Source organism: Monodon monoceros, unplaced genomic scaffold (assembly GCF_005190385.1).
Source record: "Monodon monoceros isolate NGI ecotype Baffin Bay Population unplaced genomic scaffold, NGI_Narwhal_1 Super_Scaffold_8, whole genome shotgun sequence".
NCBI classification, from domain to species: Eukaryota; Metazoa; Chordata; class Mammalia; order Artiodactyla; family Monodontidae; genus Monodon; species Monodon monoceros.
This window is the reverse complement of record NW_021703785.1, coordinates 39,975,469-39,994,272: the sequence shown is the minus strand read 5'-3', so window position 1 is coordinate 39,994,272 and position 18,804 is coordinate 39,975,469. Positions and strand designations below refer to the sequence as shown.

General features: G+C 32.2%; 1 protein-coding gene across 2 annotated transcripts in view; it reads left to right on the top strand.

Annotated features, from left to right (window-relative positions):
- Positions 1-18,804, top strand: part of KLHL1 (kelch like family member 1) — a 370,292-nt gene that overhangs the window by 173,069 nt on the left and 178,419 nt on the right. For both annotated transcript variants that reach the window (XM_029210217.1, XM_029210216.1), the window contains one exon: positions 12,719-12,915. In XM_029210217.1, the coding sequence (XP_029066050.1) occupies positions 12,719-12,915 (197 nt within the window). The remainder of the gene's footprint in view (positions 1-12,718; positions 12,916-18,804) is intronic.

The following is an 18,804-nucleotide window of genomic DNA, read 5'->3' as shown; positions in this document are numbered from 1 at the left end:
GCATTCTAAATGGCTGCTGCAACCTTTGTGTTCCATTCTACATTCGGATCCCGTGCCTCAAAAACTAACAGTAACTCCTCAAATAAAGAAAATCCCCTTGCCATTTCCTGTATTGTGAATCTCTTCCATTCTTCAGTTACTTCTTCTTCCTCTGTCTCTCTTTATCCTTTCTCTGGGCTTCCAATTCCTGGCTTTTCTTATCAGTACCAGCTACATCACTGCTGCTTTTATACTTGCTTCTGGACATCCTGGCCTTGAAATAAAGATACTGCACTACTGTATTCTATGAAGTACTGTGCAGCAAAGTACACAAAAGCACAACCACTTGCAGAGGATACATGAACGTGACAATGTACTCCAGACATGTGAACTAACTTATGTGACTGGACATGTTAATGCACATTTGCATCTTGGAAAGTTTGCCTCCTGAACGTTCATATATAGGATACTTACTCTACGATTGCTTTCCAGTTTGTGGGCCATCCACCTGGCATATATGGGATTTGATTTTATTGTGATTGTGCCCCTCCTACCATCTCGTTTTGGCTTCTCGTTTGTCTTTGGATGCAGGATATCATTTTTGGTAGGTTCCAAGGTTTTTTGTTAATGGTTGTTCAGCAGTTAGTTGTGATTATGTTGTTCTCATAAGAAGGGGTGGGTGCACGTCCCTCTACTCTGCCATCTTAAGCTAATTCAAGTGACTGTATTTTCTCCATTGTATATTCTTGTCTCCTTTGTCATGGATTAGGTGACCATAGGTGTGTGGGTTTCTCTCTAGACTTTCTATCCTGTTCCATTGATCTATATTTCTGTTTTAGTACCAGTACCATAGTGTTTTGATTACTGTAGCCTTGTAGTATAATCTGAAGTCAGGGAGCCTGATTCCTCCAGCTCCGTTTTTTTTTCTCAAGATTGCTTTTACTATTCAGGGTCTTTTGCATTTCCATACAAATTGTAAAATTTTTTGCTCTAATTCTGTGAAAAAGAGCATTGGTAATTTGATAAGGATTGCATTGAATCTGTAGATTTCTTTGGGTAGTATAGTCATTTTCATAAGGAAAACATACAGATGGCTAAAAAGAAGAGGAAAAGATGCTCAACATCACTAATTATTAGAGAAATGCAAATCAAAGTACAATGAGGTATCACCTCACACCGGTCAGAATGGCCATCATCAAAGATCTACAAATGATAAATGCTGGAGAAGGTGTGGAGAAAAGGGAACCCTCCTACATTGTTGGTGGGAATGTAACTTGGCATAACCACTATAGAGAACTCTATGGAGGTTCCTTAAAAAACTAAAAATAGAACTATTATATGACCCAGCAATCTCACTCGTAGGCATATACCCAGAGAAAAGTATAATTCAAAAAGATATATGTGCCCCAATGTTCATTGCAACACTATTTACAATAGCCAGGACTTGGAAGCAACCTAAGTGTCCATCAGCAGAGGAATGGATAAAAAAAATGTGGTATATATATACAATGGAATATTACTCAGCCATAAAAAAAGAACAAAATAATGCCATTTGCAGCAGCATCTATGAGCCTCTACATTGTCATATTGGGTGAAGTAAGTCACACAAAGACAAATATCATATGATATCACTTATATGTAGAATCTAAAAATGGGTAGAAATGAAGTTATTTACAAAACAGAAGTAGAGTCACAGATGTATAAAACAAACTTAAGGTTACCAGGGAATTGTAGGGGGAGGGATAAATTGGGAGATTGGGATTGGCATATACATACTACTATATATAAAACAGATAACTAATTAGGACCTACAGTATAGCACAAGGAACTCTACTCAATACTCTATAATGACCAATACATGAAAAGAATGTAAAAAAAGAGTGGATGTATGTATGTGGATAACTGATTCACTTTGCTGTACACCTGAAACTAACACAACATGTTAAATCAACTGTACTTCAACAAAAATTTTAAAAAAATACATAAATGGGGGAAATTAACATGTTAGTAATATATGGTGATGCTTTGGGAAAGGATTTCATGCTTATTTGAGAATCAACTGTGTACTTGCTGAGGAACACTTTGTAGCAATTGCTCATTCATTGGGCTAAGAAATATTGATTATGAATATGGATTGTTAGATGTGATGATTTAAAGAAAAACATGAATGCTTATAGTCAGAAAATGAAAATAGTAATATCTGAAACTGATCTATACTGATAACAAAAAGGGAATTACATAATAACATATTAAGCATATTTTGAGAGCCAAGATAGAACTCCAAAGAAAATTGTATGTTAAACAAACAAACAGAAACAATCTGGCAACTCAGAAGCCCGGGAGTGCAGAGGAAGTGGGTAGGATGGCCTCATGCACAGACAGGATGGTAGAACTCCCAATCTGGGCAGATGGTCAGAGAATAAAATATCAAAACTGCAGACTTTTTAATTTCTACTACACAGCCATCCATGTGAGTGCTTAAAATATTTACTCACCCAAGATGAAGCAACTTTGTAGTTAACTTCAGTTCAACCTTGTTGTTTGAAAACATACTGTAGCAACTTGTAAGTACTGTTGCTGCAAAATCTGTCTAATGAGAAGTTATATTCTCTTATACTTATCCCTTTCAATCTCCCCTCTATTTTCTTGATTGAAGTAGAGCAATAAAGGAAGAAAACAATCCTAAAGTCATTTACAGAAGCCACAGGATTATAACTCTCATCACAGTTTCATTCCTAAGTATCCATGGTGTATAAGACTTTGAAGTTCAAATACAAAAGACCTTAAAAAAAAAAGCAATCAAACTCAAATATGCAACACCAAGGTATGATTTGCATCCTAAGTGTCTTTTATTTTTGTATTCATAGAAAGTATATATCAATCTTTTGTTTTAGCTTCTCAGTCACCAAAGCAAAGAAAGAAGCCTAACAGTTATGCTATAAAATAGAAACTAATATTTTCTCAAGTTAAGCACAGTTTACTGATATTAACATTTGAGAGGAATATTTTTGAGTATTTGAATACTTGTAAGACACAATGATGTACTTCAGGCATCCTCATTAATGTACCAAAAGTAGATATAATAATGAACCACAGAACTCTTTCTTCTGTTGGCTGATTCAAGTTCAAAAGATAATGTCCAAAAACATGTTATTAATAATTTCATGTATTAAACAATAGAATAATAAAATCCTTGGATCAAACTCTTTTGGGTTCAGTGTACATTTAATTTGAAGAGATTGTTATCTATGCTGAACTCAAGAGTACATGCTCCATGTAAAGGTGTTCTAAAGTATTAAACTCTGTAGTGGCCAAATGAACATATTTGTGATAGGTCTGATATACAGGTTGCCAAATTATGTTACCTAGAGTAGATGTTTGGATAACTTGTATAACTATGAGTTGATTCTTTTTGATTTTTTTTTCTCATAACCAAAATTTGCTTGAGTATTGAGTGACAGTCTGCTTTAGATTAAACTCTATAGCAAGTACTGGAAGTGGGAAAAAATTCTATGTAGTTGATTAGGGATGGAATTACAAACTATGATACACTGAAAATAAGGGGTGACACTCTATCTTTAAAGTCAAGGAATTTAAACACCTGTGCATGGATGTGGGTCAAGGGAATATTCAGAAAAAGTCAAGATTTTTACTCAGCAAACAATTCCTTGTTCTTCCAAATGATGGATATGTAAGGACAGTAGATTTAAAACAATTTAAGTAAATGAGAACTATTGACATTTTTGGTTCTGGCCTGACTCCCAGTGGACTTTCCTAAAGAAAATGAAGTACAGATATGATGGGAAAATGATGGTCTTTGCTTTCACAACTACTGTCTTACTGACCCACAGATATTTCCTTAACTTTTCTGACAATGAGCCTAAGAACTCTGAGGTATGTTTAGTACTCTAAAAGCATAATCAGTGCTTTACTTGTGGCTAGAATGCATGTAAGACATTGTTTATTAATTAATAAGCTCTAAGATTATAGAATTTCCCAAGTATATATTATTTTTTTCTAAATTGGTTTGCTATAATTTTCACATGACAATCAGGATTTCCCTACAGATGAGAGTGAGAGAGGAAAGAGAGAGACAGACAGAGAGAGAGAGAGGGAGGATACCAGAGTGCCAGTAATGTGGTGCTTATTAGATTAAGGAATAATTTGATAGCAGCAAAAGTCTAAATTACAGTAAAAATCAATTTCTTTTGGTAATTGTTAGAAAGATATGTAAATCTATTAAATTTAATAAAATGATGTAAACCAAAATTTCCTTAACTCTCCTGCCTTTTGTGAAGCACTGAAATAAACCCTAGGAATGTATTTATATAAATAAATTATTGAGGAAATAAATAAATTCCAAATCATTTATGTAATTAATCTGCTCTCAAAGAGAGCATAACTCCCTGCTCCTTAAGTGTGGCTGTTCATAGGGCCTTCCTTCCAGAGAGCATGGCATGGAAAAGTGGGTGAAAGAGTTATTTTATAGTCAGAAACCTGACAAAAAATACTTTTACCAAGTAATCAAAATTGACATAAACAGTGATGTCATGTTGATAATTTGCACCCTTGATATGATGTGACGAGACCAAAAGCCCTTATTCCCAGTGTAATCATAATTAGACAAATCCCAGTTGGGGGCAGTCTACAAAATACTTTACTAATACTTTCAAAACTGTCAAAGTCATTAAAAACAAGAAAAGTCTGAGAAAATGTCACAGCCAAGTGTTGCCTAAGGAGATATAATGACTAAATGAAATGTTGTATTCTACATGGCATCTTGGAACAGAAAAAAGAATAATAGGTAAAAAAGTAAGGGTATATGAGTAAAGTTTGAACTTTGGTTAATAATAATATAACAATGTTGTTTCATTAATTTAACATGTGGATCATACATTGTTAACTAGGAAAAACAGGTATGTGCTATATGAAAAATCTCTTGGCTATCTTTGCAGGTTTTCTGTAAATCTAGAGTATTTTATTTCAATCTTTTTATGTGCATATATATAAAACAGATGTGTATAAATAAATAATATTTTATAAAATTTTGATCATATTACCTATGTTTTATCTTTTTTAATACAGTGTGAACACTTTTCAACTTGAGTCAGTATTCTTTGAAAACATTTTTTTTCATAGAAAGGCATTTTATTTTAAATATAGCAGTGTGTACTTGTCAATATAATATACCAATATTTTAATAGTGGTTATACTAGGTGGTGACATTATAGGTAATTTAATTTCTCTTTTATACTTGTACCTAGTACTAAGCTAAGTGCTAGGGATTTAGAGTTGATCAAAACTCAATACCTGCTCTCCAAGTGCTCATGGTAAGAAGCAGTGTAATAAGATACAGGTTTTGAAGCTAGCTTTAGATTTGAGTTCTATGCTATCATTTACCAGCTCTTTAATTCTACAAGGGTCTCATTTTCTGTAAAATGGAGATTTTACACATTTAATATCATTTCAATAAACTCAATGTCAACAAATATATAAATAAAATATTTTAAGAAAAAGTTTATTTTTAAACCCCTACAAATTACTAAAATACCAGTTTTTTACTTTGTTTTAATTCTAATGTATCATATTATTTCTCTTTATTTCCATTAAAGATAGAGCTAGATAGGTAGGTAGACAGATAAATATATAGAGAGAATATTTAATTTACTTTATGGGTTTTATGGGCAGTTCTTGCACTTATCTGGTAAAATGCATTATCTTTTCAATATAATGGAATTTATACATAAAATATGGTTATACAGCATAGTTGTTAATAGAATACTTATCTATTAAAACATGAACAGCACAGATTTATATTCTTCTATAATCTTTGTGATTTTCTTCCAATTATATTTTACATATTTTCATTCTAATATAGTGTAAATTTAACTATATTCTCTTGTAGGAAATCAGAGTTTGAGTTCACTGATACGTGTTTGGAATGCTCAGTAGCTTTGTCATTTACTTAAGATGAGACTGCAGATAATGTAGCACACATTAGAGGTACCATATTCAAAAGTCAGTCTCTTCTTATTCCCCCAGTTAACTTAAGGGAGAGTGACTCATTTCTATCAATGTAATTCGTGTAAGGTCAAAATCAGTTATTGGGGTTTTACCCCATTGCTAATTATTGGGTTAAGGCATGTTCATGTCATAAATTTTTTGCCAAGGCAACATAAAGAAAGAGTTCTGGGGAACTTTTAGTAAAGATTTCTTCACTGATGCAACAGAAATGTATCAATGCATTAAGGAATACTCTCTCTTCTGATGGGTGTTTTCCTGTCTGAATTTGAAGCTTGAAACTATGGCAACCATGAGGGAAACAGCAAGGCTCTTGAAAGGATGGCTGTTTCCTAAAGATGTGTTGAACCCTTCAATTAATCAGTTCTGGGGACAACCAGCCTCATCATCTGGACTTGTCAAGAAACATTATAAATATTTTCTTATTATTTTAGAAAAATTTCTCAGGGTTTTCTTTTACTATAGGCATAGCTCCTTAGTTATCTAAAATGTCATTGGATATTTTAAAGCCAATTTTCAATGTCACCTAAAGTAAAATCATAGATTTTCCCTCTCAGTAAGTCTAAAGCCATTTGTGAACATTAATGCCTTGAAAGTTAACTTTGAGTGGATGTATAGAATTACTGTATTTTTTCCATTAACAGTAGTCATATCTTTTTTTAGGATTATTTTAAGTCAAATACTTAGCAGATTTTTGCCTTTTTACCATCTAAATCTGCCAGAGAAATAACCAGGTTATAGATACAAAGAATGTATCATGCATGAGGTAGCTCAATTTGTGTGTATTCAAGCTCAACACTAACTAATATTCCATTTGTGCCTTCTGGCTTTTTACAAATGGATCCTTTCATTGGATATATTCCAAGTTGAAAAAAATAGCACAAACAATGCTCATATCCTCCAAATTCACATCCCAAATTACCACTAAGTAACTTTTAAAAATTAGTTAATAGAAAACCTGTGAAAATTTAGTTTTTCTCTCTCTCTCTCTTTTTTTTTTTTTTAAACAGGAAAGGATGGTGAGATGCCCTGCTGACATTTTACCTAAATTATTATAAAGTACAATATTAGATCCAGTATTTGAATTTGGACTGAATAATTATTTGTTCTTATATATCCTATAGCTTATTTCACTGCATAATATATATGAATCATAATATCTATGAACCATTGCATAATATCTATGAATCACTTTGATTGGGAAAGTAAATATACTAACGTGCACACACACACACACACACACCATTTTACATGTTAGGTTTACACTTATAAGATTATTTTTAAAATACTTCGGTCAAGTATTTTAAATTGGTAATAGTATATATGAAGTTTCCATGACTATAATAATGTGTTCTGTACATTGTAAACTTAAGACAAAATGTACACATAACCACAATTTCTCTAAATTATAATATTCTATCTTTGTGATTTTGTTAGTAAAGTTTGAATTAAAGCCCTCAGAAAATATTTACAGTACTAGTCAATTCAAATCATCTTTGTTAACATTTGAGTATTTTTTAAAAGCTTCATTGATGAATATTTACATTCGATGAGCTATACATATATAAGGTATACAATTTGATGTTTTAACATGTGTATACATACATAAAATCATTACCATAGTCAGGATAATGAATATATCTGTCATCTCTTTTTATGATCCATCTTGTTGCCTCTCCTCACCCCTAACACATGCTCAGGTACTGATGATCTGATTTATGTCACTCACAATAGATAAGTTTGGATGTTTAAGAATTTTAATTAAATTGGATGGTAGAGTTATCTTCATCTGATTTCTTACATTCAGCATAATTTTACACTCAGCATAAGTAACCATGATGTTGCACATATCAATAGTTCCTTCTAATTTATTCCAGTAAATGGATCGGCTACAAGTTTTTCATCCATTCACTTGCTGATGAATGTCTGGGTTGTTTTCAGGGTTTTGGTCATTACAAAATAAATCTGCTATAAGCATTCATGTAGAAGGATTTATATTGACACATTCTTTTATTTCTCTTGGGTAAATACTTAGGAGTGACATGGCTGAGTCATTTGAAAAATGAAATTGTAAAAATGTTTTCCAAAATGGTTATACCATTTCACATTTCCACCAGCTGTTCTAATGTATATGTAGTGGTATATCATTGTGCTTTTTATCTTGCATTCTCCTAAACAGTAATGTTGTTGAGCACTTTACATTCATGTATCTTCTTTTGTGGAATGTCTGCTTAGATCACTTGCCCATTAAAATTTTTTTATTATTGAGTTTGAGTGTTCTTTATGTATTTTGGATACAAGTACTTTATCAGATATATAATTTTGCACACATTTTTCCCATTCATGGTTCATCTTTTTGTTCCTTTACTATTGTCACTTGTAGTGATTTTTATAAAGTCCAATTTACCATGTTTTCTTGTGGATTATGCTTTTTGATGTTTTATCTAAGGAATCATTAACTAACTTAAAGTCACAGTATTTCTCCCATGTTTTCTTAGAGAAGATTTGTAGTTTTAAGTTTTAAATTTAGGACTATGATCAGTTTTGAGTAAATTTTATATATTTTGTGGGGTACAGATTAAAACACAAGTTTTTGTACATGCCTACCTGCTTGTACCCATTATTCAAAGACTATCCTTTCTCAGTTGAATTTTTTTGAGCCTTTGAAAATCTTTCTAGAATCTATCCTTTTCCATTGATCTATTGTCTATATTTAGACAAATAGCAATCAATTTTAATTACCATATCTTTGTAAAAAGTCTTAAAATCTGGTAGTGACATTACTCCCACTTTGTTCTTTCTCAAAATTGTTTTGGTTTTTCTAGGTCATTGCATTTACATAGGAACTTTAGATCAGTTTTGCAATTTCTACAAAAAGTCTGCTGGGATTTTAAATATGATTATAATAAATCTATAGATTAATTTGGGGTCAGTTGAAATCTTAGCAATGTTGTATCTTCCAGCCCATGGGCACAGTATATCTCAAACATCACCCACCACCCCAACTATTCTAATTAGAATGCTGTGTTGAGACATCCCCAAGACTAACCCTCCAGGTTGGATGATTCATGAGAGGGTGGCTCACAAGTCTCAGCATACAGACAAACCAATGGCTCTGATTTGTTACATCAAAGGGGTTCAAAGCATAATGAGGAAAGGGAAATGGTGCACAGGGCATAGTCCTTGGGAAACCAGGAGCAAACTTCCAAGGTCAGCATTCCAAGTGGAATAGCACAGGAGGCATTTAATTTCTTTGCAAAAAGTTGTGACGAAACCTGTGAGTTGCTGCCAACAGGGAGATTCATTAGAGACTTGGAGTCCCAGGTTTTTGTTGAGGACTAATCACATAGGCAACCTCTGCTTAGTATATACCAAAATTCAAGACTCCCAGAAGGAAAGCAGTTGTTAAGCATAAACCATAATGCTTACACAAACAGTTTAGGCACAGTGAGCCATTTATATTACTTAATGGTGGGAACCCTCTTGAAATCTAAATTTTCAGGCACTAGTCAAGGGCAAATCTTGCAAGCAGGCCTTTTCAAGGAGAGCAGTTCAGGCCTGCTGTGTTAATTCTTTTCTGCACAGATGCTATTGAGAATAGCTAATCGATTAAAATTAAAGAAAATCACTCTCCTACTGTTCTGAAATCACAACAAAAATGGAATCTATAAAAACCATACCAATTGAAACCATATCCTTTTTAAACTGATTTTCATATAATCTATGCTAAAAAGCATACAAATATCTTCTTGATAATCTTACTGAAAACTTTTAGGTAAAATTCCTCCAAGGGTCTTAAGTCATGGGATTTTAAATATATATATATATATGTATATAATTGTTATGCTTATAATCAATTGTAAATAATAACAGATTTTATAGTATTCATGTTAGCTCCTCTATATTTTATATTTTTTATTTTTATAAGTATAGGTATACATTTTGTAAATCAGCTAAAGTTTATATAAAATATGTTTCCATAATTTGTAGAATACTTTATTTTGATGTTTACTATAATATTCGTAAACTTTAACATATATATCTATAATTGCACTAATATAATTAGTCTTAAAATCATTTAAACTGGTATGAATCCTTCAACTGCAGATGAAGATTTTGTTTGACATTATTATTGAATGAAAATGTTATTGATAATGTGAAACATAAACACGTCAGATAATTTTATTACTATTGGCAAATGTCTCCTTTGTCAAATTGATCATGATACTCAATGTTCTACTAGTTGATAATATCTGAACAGGGTTCTTGTGCATTTTTTAGAATCTTGAAAGTTTAATAACTTTTATTATTGATAGTGTCTCTCTTTTATACCAAACTAAACTTTAGATAGCTAATTTAATTGGAAATTTATATGTAATAAAAAGTTTTAATTTCCTTTCAATTTATTGCATCCACTTTACCTTTCTTTTTTCCTCATCACATCCCTTGTGATACTTTGAAATATGCATTAGATTCCTTTGCTCTCTTATTCTTTCAATGAAACTCATAAATAAAACATAATGCTCTTCATCTGTTAAACATGTTATGGGTGAAATGTCATGTTTGAAAGCAAAGTTGTCCCTCACCCAACAGATTACTTATTAAGTATAAATGGAAGAGTTTCTTCAAAATGAAGATAACTGGCAGACAGTATTTTAAACAAGGTACCAAATTTAACACCATCAACAGTGGGATATACTGACATTATGGACCTCTCTATATATAAGCACTGAAAAGGGTTCAACATCACCTGTACAGTCTTCCTGTCAAAAAGTTTTCAGTTAAATCTAATCATGGGGAAAAAATATGACTAACCTAAATTGAGGAATTCTACAAAGAATCTGGTCTGAACCCTACAGTAACGTAAATGTGAATGACAAAATAGTTGGGAAACTGTTCTAGATTAAAGAAAACTAAAGGGACATAACAAGTTAATGTAATGAGACTTAATTAGATTCTGAATTTAAAAATAAAATCTTTAAAGCATCTTATTTGAACATTTGGGGAAATTTGCATTATAGCAAATACTATTGTATCAATTTTGTGAGTGTAAAGAATTACATTCATGAGTGGCTATGTAGGAGAAAGCTCTGTTCTTAGAGACACACTGAAGTACTCAGGGGTGAAATACAGATTGATTAGAAGTACCATCAAATTATTCAGCAACTACAGCATAAACACACACACATATAGATAAATATAGCAAAATGTTAACACTTAGTGAAGTTAAGTGAAAGGTTTTTAAGTGCTTATTGTATTATTCTTGCAAATTATTGTAAGTTTTAAAAAATCCAGAACAAAAACTTTGGTGTGGGAAACAATAAAGGCATTCTGTTTATGAGACTTTTCTTAATAAATATTCTGTCCTTGAAATTTGAATTTTTGAAAGTAGACAACTTCTCTTACATGTCATAAAAATAAATGCTAATGATGGAAAAAGGAGAGATCTAAGAAAAAATTACAGTAGCATTACAAAGTTAGAAAATATATTTCAGCTGGCAAGAATATCCTTCTAAATTAGATGACAACATATTAATAATAAAGGTTAATCAATTATTTTTCCCTATGGTTTTGCACTTGAGTTTCAAACTTAGACACTTGGGACTGCATTCAAGTACATACACAAGTATAAACTGGAGTATATTTTGGGAGTATTATTAGTTTAAACATTGCATATTGCTGTTTGAAGCTCATAGCGCTGGGCATGGATTCAGAGCTCAGGCTCCTTGCTCCCCGTGTAGCCTCTATCCACTAGGGTTTTTATTGTCTTCAGCTAGCTGGTAGAAGAGCAAGAGTAGGGATGATGTATACTCACATCATAAATGCCTCAGTGTGGTAGCAACACACATCCACTGACATGTGTCATGGCAGTATGTGGCCTGACCCTGTGTTCAGGAAAAATGAGTGGAGATATTTCTAGTGAAGAGTAGCCATCTGTGTCACAAAAATTAAGATGCAATCAATCATTTCTGAGAATGTATGACCTAGAAAACCTCACCCAATAGTGATAGAAAATCTGAATGGAACTATACCTGTTAAAGATGTGTTGAATTGCTAAATGAAATATAACCTAAATAGTTCAGCCTAGAAGTTTTCACAGATGAGATTTATAAACAGTCCAGGAATAGCTCTATTATTTAATAAGTTATTCCAGTAGTTAGAAAAAAAGGGAAACGCTAAAGAGCTTAATTTTTGAAGTTAACTGACCAAAAAGAAAGAAAAATTATAGGAAATTATAATCATAGGCACAATGAGTTAAATACAATATTAGCAACATACAACACAGGTATTTATAGATACATATACATATGTTCATTATCCATACATATGTATTTCATATTCTTATACACATATATTGTCAGAAGATGTTAGTGCATCTTTGCTCTCCTAAGCTTGTAGTCATGTGTTGTGAAATATTTCTATTTTTTTTCTTTCCTAATCCACAACCAAAGGAACAACCATAATTCCTATTCAATAGGATACAGATATTTTAGTTGAAGCTGCATTTGTATGTACTACATGATTCTGAACATTACACAAACTAAGAAATGCAAGATGTTGAAAACAATTTCTGGCTTTTCATAAGTTATATTTACTTGGATTATCAATTTAGGTTCAGATCATTTCTAGAAGATTGGACTAATGTTTTGAGTAATAGAATGGTACATGTTATTTCATGTTTTGAACAGTTTCATAATTCTTTTCACTTAATGTTTAGGTTGCTTGGAATTAAAGGAAGAAACCATTGAAAACCTTCTTGCTGCAGCTTCCCTTCTTCAGCTTCCTCAAGTAGTAGAAGTGTGCTGCCATTTCCTCATGAAGCTCTTGCATCCATCTAACTGTTTAGGAATCCGAGCATTTGCAGATGCTCAAGGATGTATTGAATTAATGAAGGTGGCCCACAGCTACACAATGGTAAGGAAATTTAATTTTTAAATAAAAGAGACATAGCTGTATTATCAGAGGTTAAAATAATTACTGTTGTTGTGTTGAAAATCTTTTTAAAGTTTAAAATTAGTTTTGTATCTTTGGCACATTTTTATCATGGGACACAATGTACCATATAATATTTAATAATCTCAAAGTAAAAAATGACATCACACAATGGACTTTATTATTGTTATAGTTTTATTTACATTTTATAGGCAATATAGATATAGATATTGATAATTGGGATTTTAAATAGTGCTTAAAAGATTTTTTCTTAATTGCTCCTGGCATATCTATCTTTTTGCATCCACTTCCACAGCTGCACTATTTTTTCCCTTTTCTTTCTAGTTAAGAGCTAGAAGTTTATGCCACAAAAGTTTTTCTTTTGAATTTTTCTAACAACCTCTCTGCCATGGACTGAGTTCTATCAACCAAAATTCAATGTTGAAGTCCTACTGCAAATGTGATGTTATTTGGAGATGGGGACTTTGGAGGTAATTAGGTTTAGGTGAAGTCATCATGGTTGGCCCCTCATGATGAGATTAGTGCCCTTATAAGAGGAGACACTGGAGAGTCTGCTTCCTTTCTTCCACTACCATGTGAGGACACAGTGAGAAGACAGCCATCTGCCAGTTAAGAATAGAACCTTCACCAGGGAACCCAATCAGCCTATACCTTAAATGTTGTACTTCTCAGCCTTCAGCACTATGAGAAATAAACTCCTGTTGTCTAAGCCACCCAGGCTATGGTATTTTGTTATGGCAGCTCCAGCTATTTAATACACTTTTTATCATAGCATGATATGTTAGGTATGGATTTGCCTGTATGATTTGTGGAGAAAAAAAAATCATATCTATACTGTATATTTAAAGTATTTATTGTTATAGTGAATATTGGATTTCAGAACTCCTGGGAACTAGTATACTAAGGGAAAATATTTAGATATATAGATCAACTGATCTTTTTTTTTTTAAATTTGACTTTCTGTACCATTTTCATAAAGAGTTTAAACTGACTGAATATCAGTCAGTTAATAGTCCTAAAATACTATAAGCCTATTTTGTATTTTTCTGTTTAATTTTTTGCTATATATACACAACTATGTATATGTGTAGGTATTTTAACAGCTTTATAAGAGATATTAAAAGTCATTTGAATTTTAGACTTTAAGTATGTGTACTTTGTAGTGTGTTTCTTTTAATGTTATCTCCATTCTATAATTGAGTAATCAGTTACAACAATTTCACACCCATCATTTCATACCCTAGAAATAATCATTCTAAAATCATTTAATACAGTACCTGGAATGTAGCAATCTCTATATAAAATGTTAGCCATTTTTGCTATTGTTATTATTATTAACATTATTAATGATTTGATTTTTATTATTGAAACAACCAATTGTAAAGTATAGAAATTTCTCTTTTCACCTCAAGGGAAGAATTTATATGAAATAAATCTCATTAAGCTTTATAGTTGCTATTTATTTAAAAGTTCTTATTTTGAGCTTTAACACCTTTTCAAATTACTAATGACAGTCAGCCATTTAAAAGTCTTCTCATTGTTATTCTTAGACAGAATCTCAATATTATTTTAATTTTCTTCTTTAATCTGTTAAGTAGATTAGTAAATTAAATGAAAATGTAGAAATAAAAGGAAGGAGATACATGTTTTGTAATTCTATTTTCAAATTCTTTTTTCAAAATATTCCATGACAGGGCACAGTACTACTATTGAAATTATATGAACCGTATAAAATCAATGTAAACAATACTTCATCAACCAAAATATCAAAGTCTAACTGCAGTCATTTAATTATGCACATTTCATTACTCTTAGGAGTTCCTGGCTTAGCTAAGCCAAAGAACAATATGCCTCCATATCCAGAGGGATAGTGGTTCCTTCTGGTCTAGTTCAAAATTATTAATTTAGTAATAAAAATGTTTTTCTTGCAGCTGCTTGGACTGATCTGCAATTTATCACACAATAGTAACAATATATCTTTAAACACATTAAAATTTATATTCTGTAGTAAAATATGTGTAAAACAGAAACATATAAGAGTTCTAGCTAAGACACTCAACATTCTAAATAACTATTTTAATTTATTTTTGAGACTATGAATTGATCACATGTTGTGTCATGTCTGTTGAAATTAAAAAGATTTCAAATTCTTTTGGAAACCTGAAGCTCCAGTGTTCCCCCAATGTTCCTGGGTTACTATTTTAATGAAGAAAATTTACTGACCAGTTGTCTTCCTATATCTTTATTTTCTCTCAGTTCTAACACTTTACAGTGAGTGTTTGTATCTGTTATTATAATTTCTCAGCACATATTTGCTTCTGATCCGTGTTTAATCCTGCATATCTCCTCATCTAATCTACCTAATTTGTGCTTTTTGAACAAATTTATTATGTTATTTTTTTCTTCTTCTTAACTACTTCAGTAACAAATCATCTCAGATTTCCTACTACCTCTGGTACTGAATTAATTTATTTATTGCATCTAAATATGCATTCTTTGCTTATTTCATAAGTAACATTCTTTTCTAATTTTCAATTTCCTTGTCAAAATATTTTAGATATGAACTTGATCTTCAACATCCAGATCTTAACTTGCTGTCTGTATGCCTTCGCTTTTTATATGCTTTGCTATGTTTCCTTTGGAAATTTCACTTATTTATTTGGCTTCAGCTATTGATTTTGTGTGATGATTCCAAAATTGATTCAGAGAAGGTGACCCTGCTTGGCAGTGGTTCATGTGCAAAATACTGGAAAATTCTGATTGCAAGCTCAATATTAGGCAGAAGTGTGAAATATATTCTAAAACATTAATTTAAACTTTGGCTGTGTGAATATACAGATAGCAACAAAATAATTGAAAGAAATAGTTCTCTATTAGTCAGAGTTCATTATGAGACCTGTTCTTAGTTCTGGACATCACATTTTTAAAATATTAGAGAGTGACAAACAGAAATAGATGAGAATAACAAGAATAATAAATATTTTATAACCATGTCATATGAAGAAAAGTTGAAACAAATTTGGTTCATGTGGCTGAATAATATCAGGGCATGAAAATACGTATCTTCATGTATTTGATAGAATGAGCTTTCATTTAAAACAGTAGTATTTAAGTGTTTTTTCATTCTGTTTTTCATTTTAGTAGTACAAACTTCTACTTCAGTCTTTTGATTTTTCTTTCTATGCTGGTTTATCTATTTCTACTGATCATCAGCCTTACTTCCTTCCAAGGTCAGCTTTACCTTTAGAGGAGACTCCTGGATCTTCATTTTTTAAGAAATCCTCTCTCCATACAGTTCTGGGTTAGAGTTTGCCATAAGAGGCATCCAGGTAAGGTATAGAAGGTGGAAGAGAAAAAGCCATTATTTCTCTGCACGCAGATTCAGGCAGATATGTGGACAATGGAAACTTGAAGTAACTTCTAAGTGAACCCTTGAAAGCAATTGGTTTCACTGCTGTAGACTGAGACAGTTGATGGAAGACTGTAGACAGTTGATGGAAGGTTCTTGAGGAACTCAGTGCCTTTGCATAGTACTTTTTAGAACGTTTCACATTGAACAGAAGGTTGAGATCATTAGCAGAAAGTTCCCTGACCTTCACTTCCACGGCCCTTTCAAAGACCATTTAGGTCTCAAATTCCCTATCCAAAATCTGTCTTACTTAGAACACAGAGTGGCTTGCTTTCCTAATTCAACAATGTCTTAAACACATACCCACAAATAGCAGGTTTAAACTCCATATTTTGATAAGCATGTTTCTGCACACCTAACTTCTGAACAACTACCTGGGCATTTTTTCTAAAAATGCATTGAATTAATTTCACTTCTTCTAAATATGTGCTGTAAATTCCCTTGTACTTTACTCACAATAGTTCGCTTGTCTGGAATCTCTGGTATCTAATTCTAAATAACCCCTCAGTTTCCAGGTAAGTTCATCCATGCCTAAGAAATATTTAAAAACTTTTCATGACATTCTCTCCTTCATTTAAATCCTTAGTGTTCCTTTGCTTAGGATTATATGATGTCACCATAAATTTTCTTATGCAGTTAATTATCTTTTATGTCTTTATGGCTGGTCTTCACAACTATATTGCAACTTTTGTGACAGAGAATAATTCTTTCCACTGAGATTCATTTTGTCCCAACAAATTATCAGCACCTGTTAATTATCAGCACCTATCAGAAATTAATATATTAATTAATTTCTTCAGTTCTCGTAGATATTTAGAATTGTGATTCTCAGTACTCCTGAATTCAGTCATTCAATGAGACTACCCATGGTCTTTTTCTAACTTTTTTTCCAATCATATTTCCTATTATTGTTTTCCCTGTTCACACAATTCCAGCCACACTGATCTTCTTGCTGTTTTGTGACTATAACAAGCATAATATCACCAGATAACTTTTGTGCTGTTCTTTCTTCCTTCTGCCAGAAACACTCTTCTACCAAATATTTATATCCTTTCTCTGCCTCATTCAGCTTTCTGCTCAAAAGTCACTTCCACAGAGATCTCATATCTGAATATTCTACTGAAAGTGACCTGGCCTTCAAAACTCTCTATTTCCTCACACAGTTTTATATCCTGTAGAGTACTTTAATTCCCACCTTTATACCATATATTTGTTGTTAAGTGTTGTTATTACCTACTTCCACCATTAATGTGGTAGCATTTGTTTAACTTTCTATAACCTGGAAACCTAGACAGATGTCTGTACATAGCATTCATTGTTGAAGGGGGTAGTGATTGCTGATTGCTATGTACCAGGAGCTGCAGAAGGTGGCCTGGAGATACAATGGTGACCAAAATAGGCATAAGTTACCCTTACAGTCAAGATGAATATGTTGGAGCAAAGAAATTATAACCATGAATGATAATTATATGTATGGTAAATACTATAAAGGAAAATTATAGGATGCTATAGGAGAGTGAAACAGGGAAATCCTCTTTAAATATGTGATGCAAAAACCGAGTTGTAAAGGATGAAGCAGATATTAGTCAAATGAAGAGTTAAAGAATATTCATGACATAGGTAAGTGCATTTACCAATGATCTGTGGTGGGAAGGTGCTTTGTTCTGTTTAAGGAAATTCAGGTGTGATGGGATGGTGGGAAAGGCAAAGAAGAGGTGGAGACAATGAGCTTGAGATTTTGGCAGAACAAAATTTTGCAGTGTTAAGGAGACTTTGTTATAGATTTGTGTTTTTATTTTAAAATAATGGTATAACATTGAAAGTTTTTGAGCAAGTATGAGCCAAGATTTAATTTTGACTAATCACCAGATTGGCATTAGAAGAAATCAAGAAGAAAGAATAAGAATAATGTTAGTACTTCATTAGAGGTCTACATGGATATTTACACACACATACTGGGTGAGTGAGAAAGAAAAAGAGAAAATGAGGTAACTTTAGCTTCTGCCATTTTGTTTGATGTCAATGCTTAGCACTACTGGTGCTGGTGATGCACGAGTTAAGTATATAGTATATATCAGGCATTGCTCTACATGTTAAACACACTTTTGAAATTTAATCCTTTCACAACTCCTGCAAGGTATGTTATATCCATTCTAAAAATGGCAAAGCTAAGGCTTAGGAAGTTAAATATTCTACTCAGGAGTAATAGATTGAACATGCTAGAATGGGGATTTAAGCCTGGTACTATCTTACCACAAATTTCAAGCTCTATCTAATATGCTAATAAATTTACATTTTACCCAGTATATCAAATTAGATTTCTGATATCCAGGATATTTCAAAACATGGATTACTTGAGACAAACGGACACTATAAACCTGAAACATAGATGAGACCAAAGAATTCCGTGAATATTTTGCTCCTCAGTTTTTTCATTCCCC